The sequence below is a fragment of the Parambassis ranga genome, chromosome 10 (genome assembly GCF_900634625.1).
Source record: "Parambassis ranga chromosome 10, fParRan2.1, whole genome shotgun sequence".
Taxonomy (NCBI): Eukaryota; Metazoa; Chordata; class Actinopteri; family Ambassidae; genus Parambassis; species Parambassis ranga.
Window position 1 is genome coordinate 6,941,914 of NC_041031.1, and position 19,250 is coordinate 6,961,163.

Sequence of the window (19,250 nt, forward strand, 5' to 3'; positions counted from 1 at the left end):
AGGGCTTTAAATATTTGGAGGCGGGTGTTAAGAGCATATTTTAAATGGGGAAATAAAAACATCAGTTTGGTTATACTGACTTAATAAGAGCAACATCAAATGCTCAGGGTCTGCACCACTGATCAGGCTGTGTCTTCGCAAAGCATGTAAGATCAGTTATAAGCTCTGTTACATGCTGGACCCACGGTGCAGTGTAAAGTTTGGCATATTGTCACAAAAAAAGATTCAGCCAAACGCAACAGCTCTGTTAAGATGATTTTCACCCAAGGAGGGAGCATCTCCAAGAAATGTTTGCCTCTAGTTTGGCACTGCTGCAAAGGAATATGTCATAATGCTGAAAATGTCTTGATTCAGTAAGCAGTATCTGCAGTACAGCCCTGCCAGACAATACCCACTCCTTTCACCATCCGTCCTTACTTAAGTCTACAGCTGTGCCTCAGTGGAGGGGGCTGCATCTTTCAACTGAGCATTTTTATTTAGGAACAATTGAAGGACTTCCTGCTTGTTTCATCAGCTAACATAAAGCATCATATCGGTCACCTTGCAACCTTGACAGCTGGAGTTAATGTTTACATTAGCTAAATAGCTGTAATGTAATGTAATGCTCGTCCACCAACACTCTTTCTGTATGGGTGCACAACGAATCTTGGGATGGGATCCACATGGTGGATCTTGAGGCTATATTGCTGTGACACATCTTGTCAGCAGCGTTAAAAGGATCCTGAAAAAAGTTGTAGCTTTTCATTTTTCTTCTTCTATTTTATGAATATATTTCACTCACAATCACATACAACATAAAAAGCTGCAAATCCTCACATTTGAGATGCTGGAATAATGGTTTGCTTTGTTTGATTTACAATTAAAAGATGATTCAGTTTTTAAAAATGGCTTCCATTTACTGAAAAAAAGTAAATGGAAAAAAACATAAAAAAGTCCCCTTGTAACTAGATAGAATATTCAATGGCAGCTGATGATATTTGAAATAAAGGAAAAAACATTATCATATTTTAAAAGGAGAATAAATTAATTTAGTTTTGTATTACATTATGGTAATAATATGAATCTTCAATAAGAACTTGATTTAATGAGAGCCTGACTCGAAATCAATAAATACAGCAAAAGTCAGCTTGGTGATTTTTTGATGAAGATGAGAATACTACTGGGGACGGGTTTTTCTTCTCTCTCTGTGTCAGAGGCTGTTAATTAATTCATTAAAATTACTGAATCATTATGTAATGAGGGAACCTAATCATCTGGTGGCCTGTGTCTCAACCTCTCCCCCTAGACAAAGACATTAAGTCCATGACCACTTTAATCTTGCAATTTGAATATCTTTGATTTACAGGCTAACATATCATTGATGCTAACATCCCATACATCTTGGTCTGGTTGCCATGGTGACGTCAACATAGAGATCAATCATTGCCAAACAGGAGTGGAGCATGACACCAATTAAAAGGTGATGTCGTCTTCAAGTCATCACTCACACTCCTCACTAATGCACTAATTACCGGGGCTGGGACATTAATGGAATAGCATGGTTCAGCCTGGGGATTAATCTGCATGGATTCGCCTCTGTGTGTGTGATGTCTGTCTGTGATGTGTGTGTGTGCGTGTGTGTATGTATGATTAATGCAAACACCCGCTGCTCCAGCGTGACCTTGAGCACCACCACAGGAGGGAAATGAACTGGCAGGGTGGAGGGTTGGGATATCTGCACTTGGGGGAGAGAGGAGGAGACGATCTGCTGTGGTGGAGGGCCCAGCCAAGGTTGGCGATGAAATGTTGCAATTGGAGGGGATCAATGAAGTAAATCAGTACTTGACTTTGACAAACTCTGCTGATCATCTTCCAGGCTACAGAACGTCTCTAGAAACTTTATTGTTTTAAGGATGCTAATTATTCTTAACTTTTAATCAGTCATTGAAGCTCAACCAGTTAATCTGCATTCACAGTTACAGTGCATTTACGCACTGTACTGTTGCAGCATTCAAAAACTTAACCCCATTAAAGTTTTAAAAAAAATTGACTACATTCAGGTGCAAAAAAACTATTCTCAATCTAAGCTCATTAGTATTCATTTAACTCAGCTACTGATCTAATGTAATATTTAGCTGAATATTGATTAAATAACAGTTGTAACCTTCGTTGGCATACATTATTTTTCATAAGATATTTGATCCAATTTCTCCAGGGGCTGGTTTAAAACTATTACACAAACAAGATATGAATATGATTAATAAAATCCCCAAAACTGATGCAAATAATGCATTCAGCTGTGAAGGTTTGTCTCGCTTTGTTTGAGCCGTTTCTTCATTTTACTTCCCGTTAACTTGCAGCACTTAAGAAAAACAGTGCAATAACACATCCCGACTGTAGGCAGACAATGAAAAATATAATACCAACCAAAAGGATCCTATTTTGGATTTTGGATATTTAGGATTTCATCCTAATTTAAAGCTTTAGTTTTCCAATATGTTTTGTCTAAAACATGTCTGGGTTGATTTTTAATGTGTAACTCTCTTGCTGCTAAATAATTTGACATCATATTTAATAGATAGTTTCTTCTTTTTTGTATAAATCCCAATGTAACGCTGTGCAATAATACTTCAAAAAACATAAATGCAGATAAAAACTCAAGCTGCAATATGCCTCTTTAAATTAAGAAATATAATTCTGATAGTTCTAGTTTGTTATGGTTCATTAGCTTAAACAAAAAAGACAAAACAATAGGGTATAATAGATAATCTATAGTAATGCAAAGTTGTAAATAATACAATTATATTTATATATAATAATATATATAATAAATATTACATTAGTAATAAGACATAGTATGTGCATATGTGTGTGTGCTTGAGAGAAAGAGACAAAGGAGTTACATTCTATGTGTCTCCATCACAGAGTAATTACCAGTTATTTGTGCTTTGGTCCAAGACAGCTAATTTACAATTTAGAGTTTACTACAGAGGGGTCAGTTCAGGAATACAACGCTGCTTTCCTCTCCTTTTCTTTTTGTTCCTGTGTTTTGTTACACTTTGATACCTGCAACATTGCCCACATTGACAGCTCCCTGTTAGAGTTTGTTTCTGTATTTTTTATTGACTCTTTTTTGAATTAATTAGGCCGTTTTTTTTTTGACAAGCCTCCCAATTTCCCACCCAGTTTTGAACATGTAGTTGTTTGCAAGAGACTAAAGCAGTAAAACTTTATGCACATCCACACAGCAAATTATGCATGCTCGATATGTGTGGTAACTCACCGATGACATAAGTGAGCAATAGGGCCAATGTGAGAGTGAGAAGAGATGCAGACAGCGCTGTACACTTCCAGTTGCAGCAGCGGTGAGGCTTGTTGAAGGTAAACAGTGGTCTGGTCACGCTGCTGCGAGGGAGAGGCCGGGGTGGAGGTGAGTACACTGTCCCAGATGTAAGCGGGTATCCTTGCCCCGCCCCTGATAGGAGAGCTGACGACCCAGACCCCTGTTTGAACAGGAAGTGTCTGCGGGAGAGGCACAGAAAAGAAACGTGTTATTAACTCTTTCTAAAGCCTTGTCCTCCTTAGCGACGGCTGCCAGGCCTGACAACCTGTCATGTGGCTAATGAGAAGTTTACAGTAAAAGCCTGAATAATATCATGTAACAGCATATGAGCATAGTACAGGGTTAAACAATACATGAAAAGTGTTGTCAAGCAGGTACTGTTCACAGATATTTGTATATTAATCATCATTTCTGGATCTTTCAGTATCAATAAAACATGTTTGCCATTGATTTAATCACATGACATGACAACTATTGTTAGAAAAATGTATTGGAATTAAGCAGCATTAATGCTGGGAGCTGGATGAAGCATTAACTTGGTAAAGAGCTTCTTAAATATGCATGTAATGGCCACAGTCAGCATCATCATCAGCCCATAAATCATAAAAAGGCCTGTAAATCAAGCATCTTTCTGTTGTTCATACTATAGGGGTATAGGTGGGAAATAATATTTCAACTAACTGTATATCTTAACTGCCTATTTAGAAATCATAGAATGAAGGTATGGCAATTGTTTAGAAAGCAAATTATTATAAAACTGTAAGTGATATGATATCTTTATTTACAGCCTATGGTGAGTAACAATTTATTATTATTATAGGTATGACGATGGAAGCTTAATGCAACTCAAATAAAACCCATTCCTTTTATTTTTTTCTCCTTTGCTTGAAAAGTCTAAAGACACCCACCATTTTGGAAAGTCCTACACGGCCACCCTCCACTTGTTTAGTTGTCTAACAAACTGTCAAATAATTGCTGTCCTAATGTTATGAGGAGCCGTTCCGCATTCTGTGTTCCACAAACTACCTGCCACATCTGGGACCACAGGCTGTGGCTTTAGTTTAGTCTAGTATATAGTTGGAAACAATCACAGTTACAGTGCAGACCTATCTGGGACAGTGGTTCAATGCACCGCCAATTAGCTTAGCACAGCACGACACGTCATCTTTTCTGTGGTATCTTATTCTGATTCTATTTATGCAAATCTGAACTCAGTGGAATTCAGCCCCACTCTGAAGTATGTCTCAGTGAAACTCATTTAAAGGGCCCCCAAGGTGGGAGATTTTAGAGGAGACCCCTCTTCTGCTGGTATTTTTTACAGCCAGGCTTAGTTTCGGATATCACAGATAGGACAGACTGTTCCAGTTTGTAACTGCAGCCAGTCCCACTATTTCACCTGTGCAAAAAAAACCTTTAGTACTCTGCAAGTGCACAGCTCTGTTAAACTGTTAATATCCTACATGTTTGGCTGCATTTGTGTGCTTTTAATCTAAGTGGTCCCTTAAACTTTGCAAGTAATGCATCATCAAAAATTAATTCAGGAAGCTAAAATCAAGGGAGAAAGCAGTCTAAGAAAGTCCCTAAGCGCCAGGATTCCACTTGCAATTTATATTACGTCCTACCATAAATTTGTGTGACAACTGCAAAACACAGACATTATTCAAAGTTAGTGCAATATAACCAGTTAAACAATAGCAAATGGCCTTAATGCAAGCTAGCAACAACAGACACTATGGATATAGTACAAGTCACAGAATATTAAACTGTTATTTTCCAATATGACACAGGTCTTTTATCATAAAAAAGGCCCAGATTTGACCAAAGGCCTTTCTGGTGCAATATTATGAGCTGCTACTGTCGTGTGGAATGTCACTGATATGAAAGAGAATGAAACAGCCCTGCAAGCTAAGGATCAATGACATACCTATTCCTTTTTGACTCATCAAAGTGACTACTTAAGTTATACGGGTGTATTAGTTAAACGAAGATGAGGTTCATTTTCATTATGAGAAAGAGCGTCTTAGATGGCAGATGATGATAAGAAACTAAGCTGAGGGGCAATTAATCTAGGTAGCGTTTCATCTATATTGTGTTTGGATAATGGAGGCCGAAGGTTGGAGGGTGGCAGATGAGGAAGGAGAAGTATGGAGGCTGGGAAAATTATGCAATTTGGAAAAGTGGAACAGGGCAGGCAATTATCAGCAGTTCCAGCTTCTGTTCTGGCCACACTGACTTCCATCAAAAAAAAAAAAATGAACAAAGACAGGTTTGCTGGTGGAAAACAAAGGATAGCCATACTGGAGACAACTTCAGAAGGACAAAACAGGTATGACTCATTATTTTACTCTCCGCAGTGTGTCTGTGTGTGTCTGTGTTTTCCTAACAAACAAAAATCTCACAGCTCCTAGATTTCACAGACAGCATGATTGCCCCAGGTTACACAGTGTTCTCCCCAGGGCTTAATACTGGCTGTGAGTGCAGTATGTTGGAGCGTACGTGCAGCTCAGCGGAGTGTTATTCTGTCTGTGCAGAGAAAGGTGTGAGGTCACAGGCTGCTGGTAGGACACTGAAGTCTCTGAAGAGCTATCGGCGGACAGGCCATTAAAGTACGGATAGACAGCAGACAGAAATCACTGGACACCAGACTGGTCATGCTTCATGCCTCGTTTACCATTTGTCCTCATACATGGCAAAAAATAGCTGTAACTTCTGACACTCCTTTCACACTAATATCTGACCTGCACACACTAGTCACTTCCCTAAAGTAATATCTTTTAAAAAAAAGGAGAAGCATACCACAAAATGAACACAGCTGAGAAATAGGACAGGGAACTGTTTCAGTCTAAAAAAACTCACCCCAATAGAAGATTTTTTTAATTTAATTTTCTTTTGTAATACTCAATAATAGACTTAATTAGGGTTGAAATTGATATTTTTTTGCAGCTGAACTGTGTTTTTATTTCTATTCACTTACATTTTTTTTATTCATCTTACCAGCCATCTTTAGCTAGATTCTTTTTTTGTGTGTGTTACCCTGTGTGTGTCTATAATGTGGCCCCGTGGCTGGGACATGTGACGTTCATCCTTCACTGTCTGCCTCCCCTCTTTTCTCCATCTACCCATTCCATGTCAGCTGAGGGTTGTAAGCCAACAGGGAACACAGGAGGCTGCACATGAAGAAATCGCGCATACAAGGGTCAGTGACAGTTCAACTCTAAATGGCCAGAGATAAACTCAGAAAGCATGCACATACAAACACATACACACACACAGAGACACTGCTGCTGCTGTGCTCAAAGAACCCTGCACAAAAAGACAAACAAAAACAAAAAGATGTCAAATACAGCCTTTGCACAGTTTTGAGGCCAGTACACAGGTCGGATCTGCCGTGGTGCTTTTATTGCTCTGCTGAAGGTGGATTAGAGCAAAAGAGATCAAAATCCAGCTGAAGAAATTGCAATTTGTCAACGCATGTGGAACTCTGTTCTTCTTGTGTAGTGCTTTTAAAAAATGCATCTCTGTTCTTCCTGGCTGCCTGCCTTTGATCTTCTCAGACAATATCTAGGGGCAACGCCCAGGAAGCTCTGAATTCATATCAGAGGGCAGATTTCCCTGGAGACAGGAAGAAAATGAGAGTTCCCGCTCTCTAGGAGGTCGAAGTCTGGGCCCAGGGGCTGCGTCTACCTGGATAAGTGCGAATGGCTGTGTGTGTGTGTGGGTGGATGAAGGCCTTTGTTCACAGGTACATGCAGATGTACAGTGCATGTCAGCGCAGAAGCTGATTTCATTGTGTGGGTGCACAGTGCACAATCCAAGTAGTCTCACTCCTCAGCAGCGATAAGAGGCAGGGCTTCAGTCAATCCATTACAGTCCAACATTTGTTATGCCTCTTAACACACCCAGTGTGAGACCTAGTCAGATATATTGAATATCCATATTTGCATCCCTTCACCTACAAGAGCTGGTCTCTCAAGAAACATAACGGATGTGCTGCTGAAAAGGAAATCTATCCGCACTTCAAACAATCTTAATCTCTGCAGACGCAACATCAATACATTTCAATACTGATTCATCAAACGCACATTGAGTAAAGTGGAAGTGTTCTTGACAACAACAGATATTTTCCTTTTTCTTGCCATTTTTATTAAGGTCACAGCATCACTTATGATTCTGTGGGCATACCCCTCCCATGTCAAGTTTGTAAATACTTGATGAATCTTTAATCTCACGCCTGAGATGGAACTGATAGCAGTGGCAGGGTAAGAGCAAAAATATGAAATCATTAGATTACCAGTGTATCTGAGAATGTGAAATGTGAGGAGAGAGGGGCTTTGAATATTAAAACCAAAAACAGTAAAGCAGTGAAGACTTGGGTCTATTATTTTTTCTCTCCTCCCCCACCACCTCGAAAGCAAGATAGAAAGGAGCCAATAATATCTGAATTATGTCATGAAGGGACACTCTTCTATTGACTATGAATATGATTACATTTTATGGTTCAGAACTAATAGCACACTATCGAATTAAACTTATTTGACTATAAAGTCCCAAATGCAAAAATGTATTACTACAGAAAAGTGCCATCCAATATACTAAGCCACTGCAGAAATTGTGTTTTATAATCCACATCTCTCTTTGGTAGAATGTTCTTTTTGCTCAGCAAATGTTGTTCGAACGATTTGAAACATGAATTTTGTTTATGGTGAATTTCCATTTTATGTGCAGTCGCCTGCACACGGATAAGTAATGTAATTACAATACAATCCTGACAAGTCTTCTGCATTGATACTCATGTCTAGCCCATGATTAATTTAAATTGTCACTGAATCTAATTTTATTCTTCCTTTCCTTTAAATGGGGTAAGATCTAATTATGGCCTAATGCATAACTTATTAAAACCTCTTCTTCTGGCGTGGCAGCCTGCCAATCTCATCCTCATAATACCAGAATCCAGATACTGCACCAAGTCCTCATTAAACATGCAAACATATTCTTTTGCACCTTGCTGCTGCTTCTCCAAATCGGCCTCACAAATGAGGATCTCCTAAATAATTCTCTGATCAATTATTACTTATGCAGCAAGCAAATGCTTAATTCTGTTTGATGGGACCAAACTCCAGCGGCTCGTCTCCGAGCATTTGAAAAAAAAAAAAAAAATCTTGAGTACTAAATTTGAAAGTGAATCACAATGTGTTCCTGAAAAGAGGATTTTTGACAACAAGAACTGAACTTTTATTTTGAAAAGTTTAAACTGAGAAGCCCATCCTCTAGTGAGTAGAAGGGGGTAAGATAATGACATGATTTCAAAAAGATTCATTGTGACTTTGATGGTGTGCAAAGTCCTGTAATAATACCCCAGAGGACTGCATGGTGTTCCACTTACTTATAAACACATGCAAAACATGTCCATCCTAACAAATCCTTTAGTTCAACATTCATTCTTAATCATTCTACTCTGGTTTGTCTAAGAAATTGTGAATGTCTGCCAAGTAAAAGTCGTGATGAAGGAATTTTCTTTAATCTAATGATCCTCATTTGTAAGATTAAAGAAATGTCTTTAATCAAGTGACATTATGCTGAAGGAGGATGGTTTGCCTTGAAGATATTTTCATTTACAGAATGTTGCAAAATCTCATTACCCCTTCTGGACTGAAAGTTTTTTGGAGCAAAGCTCTCCAATCCCCTTTTTGCTCTTTAATATAATAAACACTGCTATAAATAATGTTGAAGGACGTGTTCATCTGTTGCATTCTCTTACCTGGTCTCTAGGGGGATGTTGCTGTTGAGTACCCAGCTGTTGTGAAGCTGTGCCTGGTCTGTGCTTGAGCTGGTGTCTGCCCCCTGGCTGCCCTGACTGGTCTGGCACCGTGTTGGCATGGTCTTTCTCTGCAGGCTGACTTGGGTGTAGGGTGCCGGTCGGGCACAAGTGCAGGCGTGCGGAGGCGGTGGAGGTGGGGGCAGCGGGCGAAATGTGAACTGGCCACCTGGACTGCTGGGCAGCTCTGCACAGAGACACAGAGAAAAGCAGGAGAGGAGGAGGAGGAGGAGGAGGAGGGAGAGACAGGGGAGAAATAAACATAGGTTTATTAGGAGCGCAGTACCATAAATTACAAATAAAAGTGGCGTGTTAGTTGACAGTTTATTGTTATTACACTGATTGAGGGACATAAATCAGCTTGAAAACTGTCCCTGTCCAGCGCCTTCCCTACCTACCTGCTTTGATACACTACCAGCCATCCTATAAATAGGTTCTTGGCTGGCTGCAACATTGAGCAGTCTTTAAAGAGCTAACAGCTCTGGCTTAATCTGCACCCGCCAGCCCAAACTACCCATGTGATGTTTATTATGAGATCTGTAGCTTGACGGAATGAGCTAGCCAGCTGTAACTCCCTCACACTGGTAACCTCAGGGTCTAGCTGGAGCTCTCTCAATCCATCATTTATCATTCTCTTTCACTATAACCCTTCCTCTCCCTGCCTCTTCCTCCCTGCTGCTTTCTTTCGCTTTTCAGTCTTCGGAAATTCACCATAGACTAATTACAGTTTTGCCAAATGCAGTGTGTATGGATTATGTTTGTGTGTGCACGGCTGCAGATGAAACTGGTATGCATGCTTTTCCGTGCCTGCAAGCACCTGCATGTGTCATGACAGTGCATCAACAGGGAGGTGAGTGTTGAGGTGGGACAGCTCATGCCATATGCTTGCAGCATGGTTCCACGAACAGGACAAATCCCACGTCCCTGAAGACCAGCTCTGTCCAGCTGTATTGACAATAAATGTAACATTAGCCTCAAACCAGAGGGTAAAGAGTCTGTTTACCAGAATCTGGTAGACAGACATTCTTGGCTCTCTATTGTATTTGCTGCCAAAATGTCAGCAGTAATTTAGGATGTGAATTCATCTAGGAGATCACCACAGTCTTCTCCCATTTTAGGGTGAGTATCACACAGATAACACCAAAAGAACAGACTTTATGACTCTTGCCAGATAAAAACTAAAGCAAAAAAAAATAAATTATTTTCTTTTAGCTTCAATTGCCAGCATAAAGAAACATGCTTCTGGATTTGTAGTGCTGCTGCTACTTCATCCAGAAATGAGGCAACACCTCTTCCAAATATTGCAGAAAAACTATAATGGGATACTTTGTCATCAACATTTCCACTACACCAAATTACATTGTTTCTTTGATCTCTCCTTAAAATGATTGTTGCCTTTTGCACAGATATAGATATGGTCATATCAACCAGTGTTCACTGACACGCCACACAACACATCAGGTTTTATGGCTTACAGTTGTTAAAACTTCACATTTAGGAGATATATATTGCAGCAGATATGTAAGAATGCTGTGGCAGGACAGGAACCGTTCTGCAAATGGTCTATAAACATTTTCTCATAATATTTCTACAACACCTTCTGTCCATCTGAAAAAAACATTTTAAGAATCGTTCTAGTAGTTGCTGGTGTTTTCTCTGCTTGTGTACAGCATGTGTTTTTATCCGCATAACTGACATTAGTATTTACAAAATAATTGTGTGAATGCTGTCAAAAAGCTGTTTGAAGATATGACAGAGTTTTTTTTCTAATCCTCTAAGACACATTGCCGGTTATTGATCTTCCAACATGGCTGAATTGTTTTTTCGTCACATTCCTAAAGCATGTAATTACATTTTTTTTCTCCTTTTCTTTGCATACTGATACAATGAAACCTCCCAGATTCACTGAAACACGCAGGGGATTTCAGATTAACATTCTTGTTGTTTATTGCATGCAAATTTTATACTCGCACATGATTTTTTTATGTTTTTATATAACATGTTTGCATTAAAAATGACAGCTGAGGCTGTGTGTCATCTTGTGCAGCATTTGAACGATATTAAACATAATTCTACCCTGACTGCTGTATGCTGTGTGAGCCTTAAGAAGTGACTCTTTTCACCTAAGCAGTGTATATATAGCATACACAACCAGCTTGTTATTGCCACTGTAAATCCCTTGATGACACTAACAGCTAATCAGGCACAAACCATCACTATAAGGCCTAGTAAAATGACAGGAAATGTATTTGTGTCATCACCTAGAGGTGCTGTTTAGTCTAAACTAATGGAAGTGGAATGAAATGAAGGTTATTTTTGTATGAACCACCTCTGAGTATTAAAAAAAAATACACGCTTTGGGAAAACTGAACATTTTTAGAGCACTACTGCATAGTGTTCCATTGTGATGCACCAGGAGCTTTAAAGAGGTGCTTCAGTTTTTAGCTTTCTTATCTGATTCATCAGTAGCTGGGAGTCCTCAGAGTCCAGAAATCCCTTGTCTTTACCTATTTTTTTGTATACTGGATAGTTCTAGCATTTTTCAAATAAGTTTTCAGGCAGTATCCCCAAAGGTGCGCTCAAGCTGGCAGCTCAAGTTGGGCATGACGCCACATTATTCTGATGATGGTAGGAGCTTGAGGACAAATGCAAGCATTCACAAATCATTATCATTTCTACCAATGCTAACCTGTAAATCCCATACACATCATAATGTGTAACTGCTAGTCAAAGGTGATACTGAGCCCAACAGTGCTGTTGATTCATGTCAAGTACAATTATATTCAAAATGCTAGCTGTGGTAAAAAAAAAAAAAAAAATGAAATCTATTCTTCTGGCATATTCCAAGTCAAATCCTTCAATGGCCAGGCTAGCATGACATGTCATTGGTAAATGTTAGCATATTTAAAACATATAAGACTGTTATTTACGTGTGTGCAGAAAGTATACGTTACTTCCCACCTCTTTATGTGAGCTAAAGTTACGGGCTTTCTGCAAATATGATGCAAATATTACAGCGGAAAAATATGTTTTTAATTTTTTTCCACTGTATATTATAGATATACAGGAAAAAATGTTTTTGCAAGTCAGGCTTCATACATTTTGGCACTGGGGACACGTTCCAAATGTTTCTTTCAATAAGAGGAGTAAATGAGAAATTATTTTCAGCCCAAATGGCTCACAATTACATTGAAACCAAAATAATGAATTCAAATTATTTCGGCCTATTAAGTCTCAAATTACTTCCAGTTATTAATTTTTTTAGAAATCCGGACTTACGGCTCAGGTTGTCACAACGTCTTCTGCTTCAATTGTGTTTGCTAGAGAGGGGAAAAGGTTAAAAAGTATACAGTGGACAGGAAGAGAGGGGACAGGGATATAGGGCCAGGGAGATGTAATCTTAGTGAGTAGGGTGACACAGGGACCTCGGCTGCCAGATGGTGCTTTAGAAGGCTTAGCTAAGGCAGCTTTGGGTCTGTGGTCCCAAAGATCCACAAACTGACTCAATTCCTCTCTTCTTGCACAAATGGCAGCAAAACACTTCCTTCACTCTCACTCACATTAAAAACGCAAGCTGTGATGTTGTGTTAAGTTGTAAATGTAACCTAAATAGGCAGTGGAAATGTAGGGCAGGGGCCGTGCAAGATTTGGTGGGCATGCCCAGAAGTTCAAAAAACATCAAATCAAGTCTGTGGGGAGTAGATAGAGGCCAGGGGAGGGGTTGTTACAGCTCTAGATGACAGTGGTGGCAGTGTAGAACACACTCTGCCCTGGGGTTCCTCTGGGACTTAGCCCTCCAGAAAAGGCACTTTTTTTTAAAAAGGGGCTTATGAGATATTTTCCTGGAATCATCAGCTTTTGGTTACATAAGTGAGATATAAGGGAAAGTGGAAGAGAGATCTGGAGGGATTAACTGGGAAATGTAACAGGTAACAGGTATTTGGGCCAGGTATTAAAAATGCATTACTGTAGCAGAGATGGACCCAAAATAGCACAAAAATTAAGTATTTATGATAATTCAGGCATTTAAAGCCAAGCCTTATTAATGAAACGCAAAGAAAGAAAATGACTCAGGTATATGCGCACACAGACTAATGACTGCAACGTGTAATGAGTTGGCCGTCATGATGTTGCAATGCTGTTTAGAAGGGATATTAACAGGTAGGTATAAAACTGTTTGAGTGAAAAATGAATAACGTGTACAAAATCATCTTGATCATGGAGGCTCATCAGGCTCATTAAAATCTTTTGCTTTCTGTCTGACAGATGTTAAGTGCTCCCTGTACACACAGACAGAGAAAAATTAAAAATATACAGAACAACATTCAGCACAGGATGAAAAGGAAGGGAGGGAGGTCTTTTGGAAGGGCTGTGTTTTTTGATCTTTTGTAATTGCAGCTACATATTTTACATTTATCATATCTACATATAAATAACCAAAATATTGCTTTTCTGCAACAATCTCCTTTGAGTATAAGCCTTAAAAATCCACTAGTTTAAATATTAATTAAAATGTTTATTTCTTTAGAGGACAAGTGCAGTCCTGTTTCAGAGCTTTAAATTCAGCATACTCTTATGCTCACTTTGGCTCTTGCTGCTGTTTTAACTGTTCTATTTAATAGCAGCACTTTTTAAAATTAAAGAGCGGCTGTATTTTTCTCTGCTTTGTTATATTTGCTGTAAGTGTATTGCTTCGAGACATTTACAGAAACATGTTCCCATTTTATTTTTCAAGTCAGTGTGGAGGGTTAACCAAAAAATAATTAATAATGTATAGTTTCTTTGATCAGAAAAGACCACCACATTTGATGTGAAGCAGACCATAAAAACATGAGCCACAATAATATGAAAGCCTAATATTTCAGCAGGTTTTCTCTTTCTTCTCGTTCTCTCTCTGTGTGTGTGTTTGTTTCCACATCCCTTTCTCTTTTTTCAACAGCTTCTTCATTATTGTGCCTTGCACTAGAGTTAATTTCAACTATTACAGTGAAGCTGTATAAAATCCATAGAGCCTGACCTCAACATTATCTAACCTGCCTGACTAACAGAGGATTGTGATCATTTTACAGAACATTTATCACTACTGTTGGACCAGGCCCAACAAAAACCACATCATCCACCCTACTCTAAAAATAAAAAGACTAATAATTTCCCCCAGGATAGCTTTTCATCTATCTCGCTTCTTAATTGACTTGCATTAAATTGCCACAAAGTTTATTCCACTGCTGTGCTTCGATGAAATAAATAATTAACCCCATAAAAAAGGTCAGACAACTGAAATTAGAACTGACTGGTTTTTGTTCTTTTCTGTGGTAATGAGATGGGATCCTGCCCTAGCTGACCATTTGGCTCTCTGTAATAATTTGTCTTTGTCTTAATGCAGTTAGATAACACATTATCTCATCAGACATTATAAGTTCCAATATGACTCCCTTCATTGGTCGGCTACTGATGAAGGATGGTATTATCGATAACAGCAGCAGCCCACATATGACAACGGGGACTAATATTGCTAATGATCACCACGACGATGATGATGTTGAAAAAGATGATGTTGCTGATAGTGCCGGGCTGCCGGTGATGGCAATAACAAAGATAATGAAGATAACATCAGTAATAACAGTGATAACAATGATGATGAAAACGGCAGTGATGGTGGCAGAAACACTGATAATTACACTGATGACAGTGGGCTCTGAGACAGCAATTAGAATAAAAACAGCCATTGATTCATCTTTGCAGACACAGGGATAAACGGTGGGATTTCCATTTAACAAAGTGACACAATCATGTTGTCCAATTAAAGCAAGAAAATACAAATGAAGAAACCGAGTGCTCTAAGAGCGGCTCCCTCTCGTTCGGAGCCCAGTCGATTTTCATATAGAGCCTGATAATTAGCAACCATGCATCATCTGGCTTCTGCATATCAGAGGACTCACTCGATGTGCTGATGTTTGCGTGCCTATATGGATGTGGAGGTGTATATCTATGTGCGCATTTGTGTAATTGCTTGTTTGTACCACCATCTCCAAAAACAACTTCAGAGCAACCACACAATCATGTTTAGGCTGCAGGTGATTCTGAAAGTAGCATCTCCCTGGAGAGGTCATGAATCCTCCTGAGTCTAGCTCCTCAGCTCTACAGCAAGAGGCTTACCATCACTCAAACACTTCACTGCAGGGGCCCATGCTCGAATTACATTTTCAGGAGAGCTCGCTTCTCTAGTTCTGTGCTATAAATGATCTTTTAAAAACTTAAAAATAATTAATCAGCTGATGTTTCACTGACAAGAGCTGCCCCAGCTTTTTGATCTTAATGAATTGTGGCTGTTTTGCAGAAAGAAGGTAAAAAGAGGCCAGTGCAGGTTTGCCTGAATGGAGCCTATAAAGGCAAAGCAGCAAGCTGAGCTCAGCTCATCTCTCCTGAGAGCACAGCAGCATCCTGATCCTTCCTGACCTTGTCACTGCTGCAGGGTGCCCGGTCATTACCACCACTGCCATGGAGTTGTGCAGGTGTTTGTGTGCAAGCGTTTGTGGTGCATGTCATACGTGTGTAGGTGTGCACGCAGACATGCATACGCACAGAGCATGCTCAGAAGTGGCGCAATATCATGTGTTATTGAAAATTTGCATCACCAGGATGTGGGATGCAACAAGGTGTTTAAGACTCAGGTACAACAATGGCTATTCCAGTGATTAGTGAGCACATTCATCTTTTACAAGTCTCAGGACTCATGGCTCATTTCTTCTTCCAACACACACACTGACTGCAGTTCCCCAAACCCAAACACAATCACAACAAAGCATACAGAGAACATGGAAGAGGAGTTGTGCTTGCTTAACACACATGCATACACTGCATATCCTCCGACTCTGACGTTAAAACAGGAGAAAGTGCCTGGACTCGACAGCAAACAAACCAACATGAAGAGATTCCTGGCTGGGTAAAGAGAGACTGCTATCAAAGCTACAGGAATGCACCACTAGCAGCCCATTTTTTCTCTGAGAGAGAGAGAGGGGGAGAGAGAGGGAGAGAGCAGGAGAGTATGCGCAGTGTTGTAGCAGACCTGAGCTGCTGGTAATTAGAATGGGTTCTGAGGAGAGACAGGCAGTGGAATGAATGCAAATGAATTCACTGGCTCCAGCACTGGGCTCCACAACCTCACTTTTCATATAGCATGCCTTACAAACATGAGGCTACTGGCACAAACAGAGCTAGGCTACACAGTAAACACTGAGTGACATGACTGCAGACATGCACGTGCCAACATGTCCACACACGAAAAACACAGACACGCACCAGTGTGCAAATAAAATGTGAATCCGCAAGCCTGAAACAAATATGAATCCCACTGTGCAAGAGGAGGTGCAACACTGACACACACACACACACAGACACACACACACACGTTATACTAATCCCTGCAAATGCCACAGTGTTGCTTGTGAAAAGAGAAAGGGGTGAAAATGTGTGTTCCAGGCGAATCTCCACAGCATGTCCCACAGCGGAATAAACAAACCCTTCTTAATTGGTGTCGATTTGGAATGGAGTGATGATTCATCATGCAGAACTCCCCAGTAGAGTATTGGAAACCCAATCATTTCTAATCCATATGACCTTGACGGAGGGCCAGAGTTAGACTGTGACTCCTTCCGCACACATTGTCCGACAGACAAAGTCAACGCATTGTAACTGACTTTACAACGCGTTGGAACTGTAATGCACCAAAGTCAGATCACTTCGCTGATTACTCCATCTCAGCCAGCGGCAAATCTTTATGAAGCACTCAATTCTCCACAGCAGTCATAAATCAGGGTACTATAAGCTTTCCGTCTCAGTGATGGCACACCAGAGACACTATTTCCATACCACGCTGCTCCCGTCAATAATTCCTATTCCCAATACATCTACTCTTGGCTTAAAGAAGTCCACTGGTACTACCTTAGCTCACCTCCAAGATCCCCAGAGGTTTGCGAAGCGAAACTTTGATCAGTAACTCTGTGGCTTTTCTCAAGGAGAAGCAGGTCATCTGAAAAGGGGTCTTGCTCTTTACTAGCTAGTGCTGTAAATGAGTCTAATTAACACATCTCCCTTCCTATCTTAACCATGCATCCAGGGCCAACTAAAGTCTTATTATAGAGTAGATTATGCATGTAATGTCCCCACTGAGATTATAATATGGAAGGCATTTTAAAGACACAGTGCACAAGAGGACAGCACTCTGTGAATAAAAGAAGACAGGGGGATAGGAAAAAGAATGAGGTGCTGTTTGGTATTCCGATTTGGTACATATAAGAGATGGTAGAGAGAGATATAGATACACAGAGAGTGCCAAAGAGAGAGACAGAGAGTAAGAGAAAAAGAGATGTGTCTTCAGCACCACCTGCAGATTTGACTGGTGGCCATCTTACGGGTCAATGGGGTGAACGCAGCCACCGCCCCGGGTCAGCATTAACACCAACCAATGACAAGTCGGCACTTGCCCTCTATTGCAACAACATCTTGCCGTTCCACTCCACTGACCGCACCTATCGCACTGATCACAGCGCACACACATGCATATGCTTTTACACTCTTCTACCACTGTCTGCCTCTCTCTCTCTCTCTCTTAAAATCACACACATACACACACACACATCAGGAAAAACCTAACAAATGTGGGAACAGATGCCCCACATCAGACTGCAGTTGCCCTCTGCTCCCTGTTTCCCTCCAGAGAGACAGAGGAATACCGTTAACGAAGATAAGACACTGCAGTCCTGTGCTGTCTCAACAAATGCCTGTGGTGAACACACACACATTTTTGAATCATTTGTTTATGCCCATTTTACTATAAAGCTAAAGCAATGAAACATCAATATCACACCTGCTTCACAACTTTACATCTCCTCTCTCTGTTTCTTTATTCTGCCTTTTGGGGACATGATTTCCCTTCATCCAGACTGCCATTGCCCTTCGCTGGCTTATTGAACTCAAGCTGCTTCTTTGATAGGTGAAGAGGAAAACAAGATCTTTAGTGACCCTCCCTCTCTCTCGCTCTCTCTTTTGCATATCTCTCATGTTCAGACAGTTTGTACATAACAAAAAAAAGCTACAAATCTTTTTGTACCAATAAATAGGTATATATAAGTATTTAACATGATATAAATATTATTTGGTTCAAGTGTTCACAATTATATCAGATGAGCATCTGGAGAAAGTTTCTCTGCCATTTTCTTGACTGAGATGGTGAGGACACATAACATGGCCACCAGCCATTTCCATCAGTAAACATTTCTCTGGTGATAAGGGACTTTCCAAAGAGGATATATTGACTCTTGACTGGGTGTTGTTTACCTCAGTTTCCAGATCAGTGTTCTGCATCTAAATTGGTATTTTTGAAAGCAGCTCATGTCTTCAGTTGTTGCCTTCAATCAGGGGGAGTTATGGACATTATACATTGGAAGGAGAGTAAGCAGTTTCATAAGTGGTCCAATTCTCAGGTCAGCTCCAGTACTACTGCAGTGTGAAGTCAGGGCTGCCATATGTCAAATAAGTTAACCGACTGCAAATGCAATGCAATCATTTAACACAACTTTGTCCACTTATTGTCTTTTATTGTGGGCTTGTGTTTGATAGTCACAAAGCATGGTTTTAAAAGTCCACTGCATTTGGGCATCTGCTATATATAGTCTGCTCTCTATTAAGGAACACTGGGCAGGGTCAGCCTGGAGATCAGACTAAATAAACATCAGCAAAAGAGAGAGAGAGAAGCAATAAAAAAGTAGTGGCTCATGAGGTTGATGTTTTGGCTACCAATTAAGTAGCAGCTTTTCTTTTGATCCTCGGTGGATGACACATGTAATCACTTAGCTCTCCAGACACACAGCAGATGAGGGACTGGGGATATGTGCATGGATCAAGGGTGTGTGGTTGACTTTCAGTGACTGACATCAATCTATCATCCCGTATGGTACTTATACCAGACTCTCAGGCTGACATGGCCTGGATATCGAGCTTGGTTTCCAGAATTAAGTGATTAATCTGTCAGCAAATATAAAATTTGAACCCTTGGAGAAGAAAGGATGGCAGCAGCCCGCTGACCACTGGCCCTATGACCATGGTATCATCTGA

At 40.2% G+C, this 19,250-nt stretch overlaps 1 protein-coding gene across 1 annotated transcript in view; it reads right to left on the reverse strand.

The window, feature by feature from the left end:
* Positions 1–19,250, reverse strand: part of tenm1 (teneurin transmembrane protein 1) — a 134,995-nt gene that overhangs the window by 88,098 nt on the left and 27,647 nt on the right. The window contains exons 4-5 of the mRNA XM_028415599.1: positions 9,081–9,324; positions 3,263–3,501 (exon numbers count right to left, since the gene is read on the reverse strand). Coding sequence (XP_028271400.1) covers positions 3,263–3,501; positions 9,081–9,324 — 483 coding nt within the window. The remainder of the gene's footprint in view (positions 1–3,262; positions 3,502–9,080; positions 9,325–19,250) is intronic.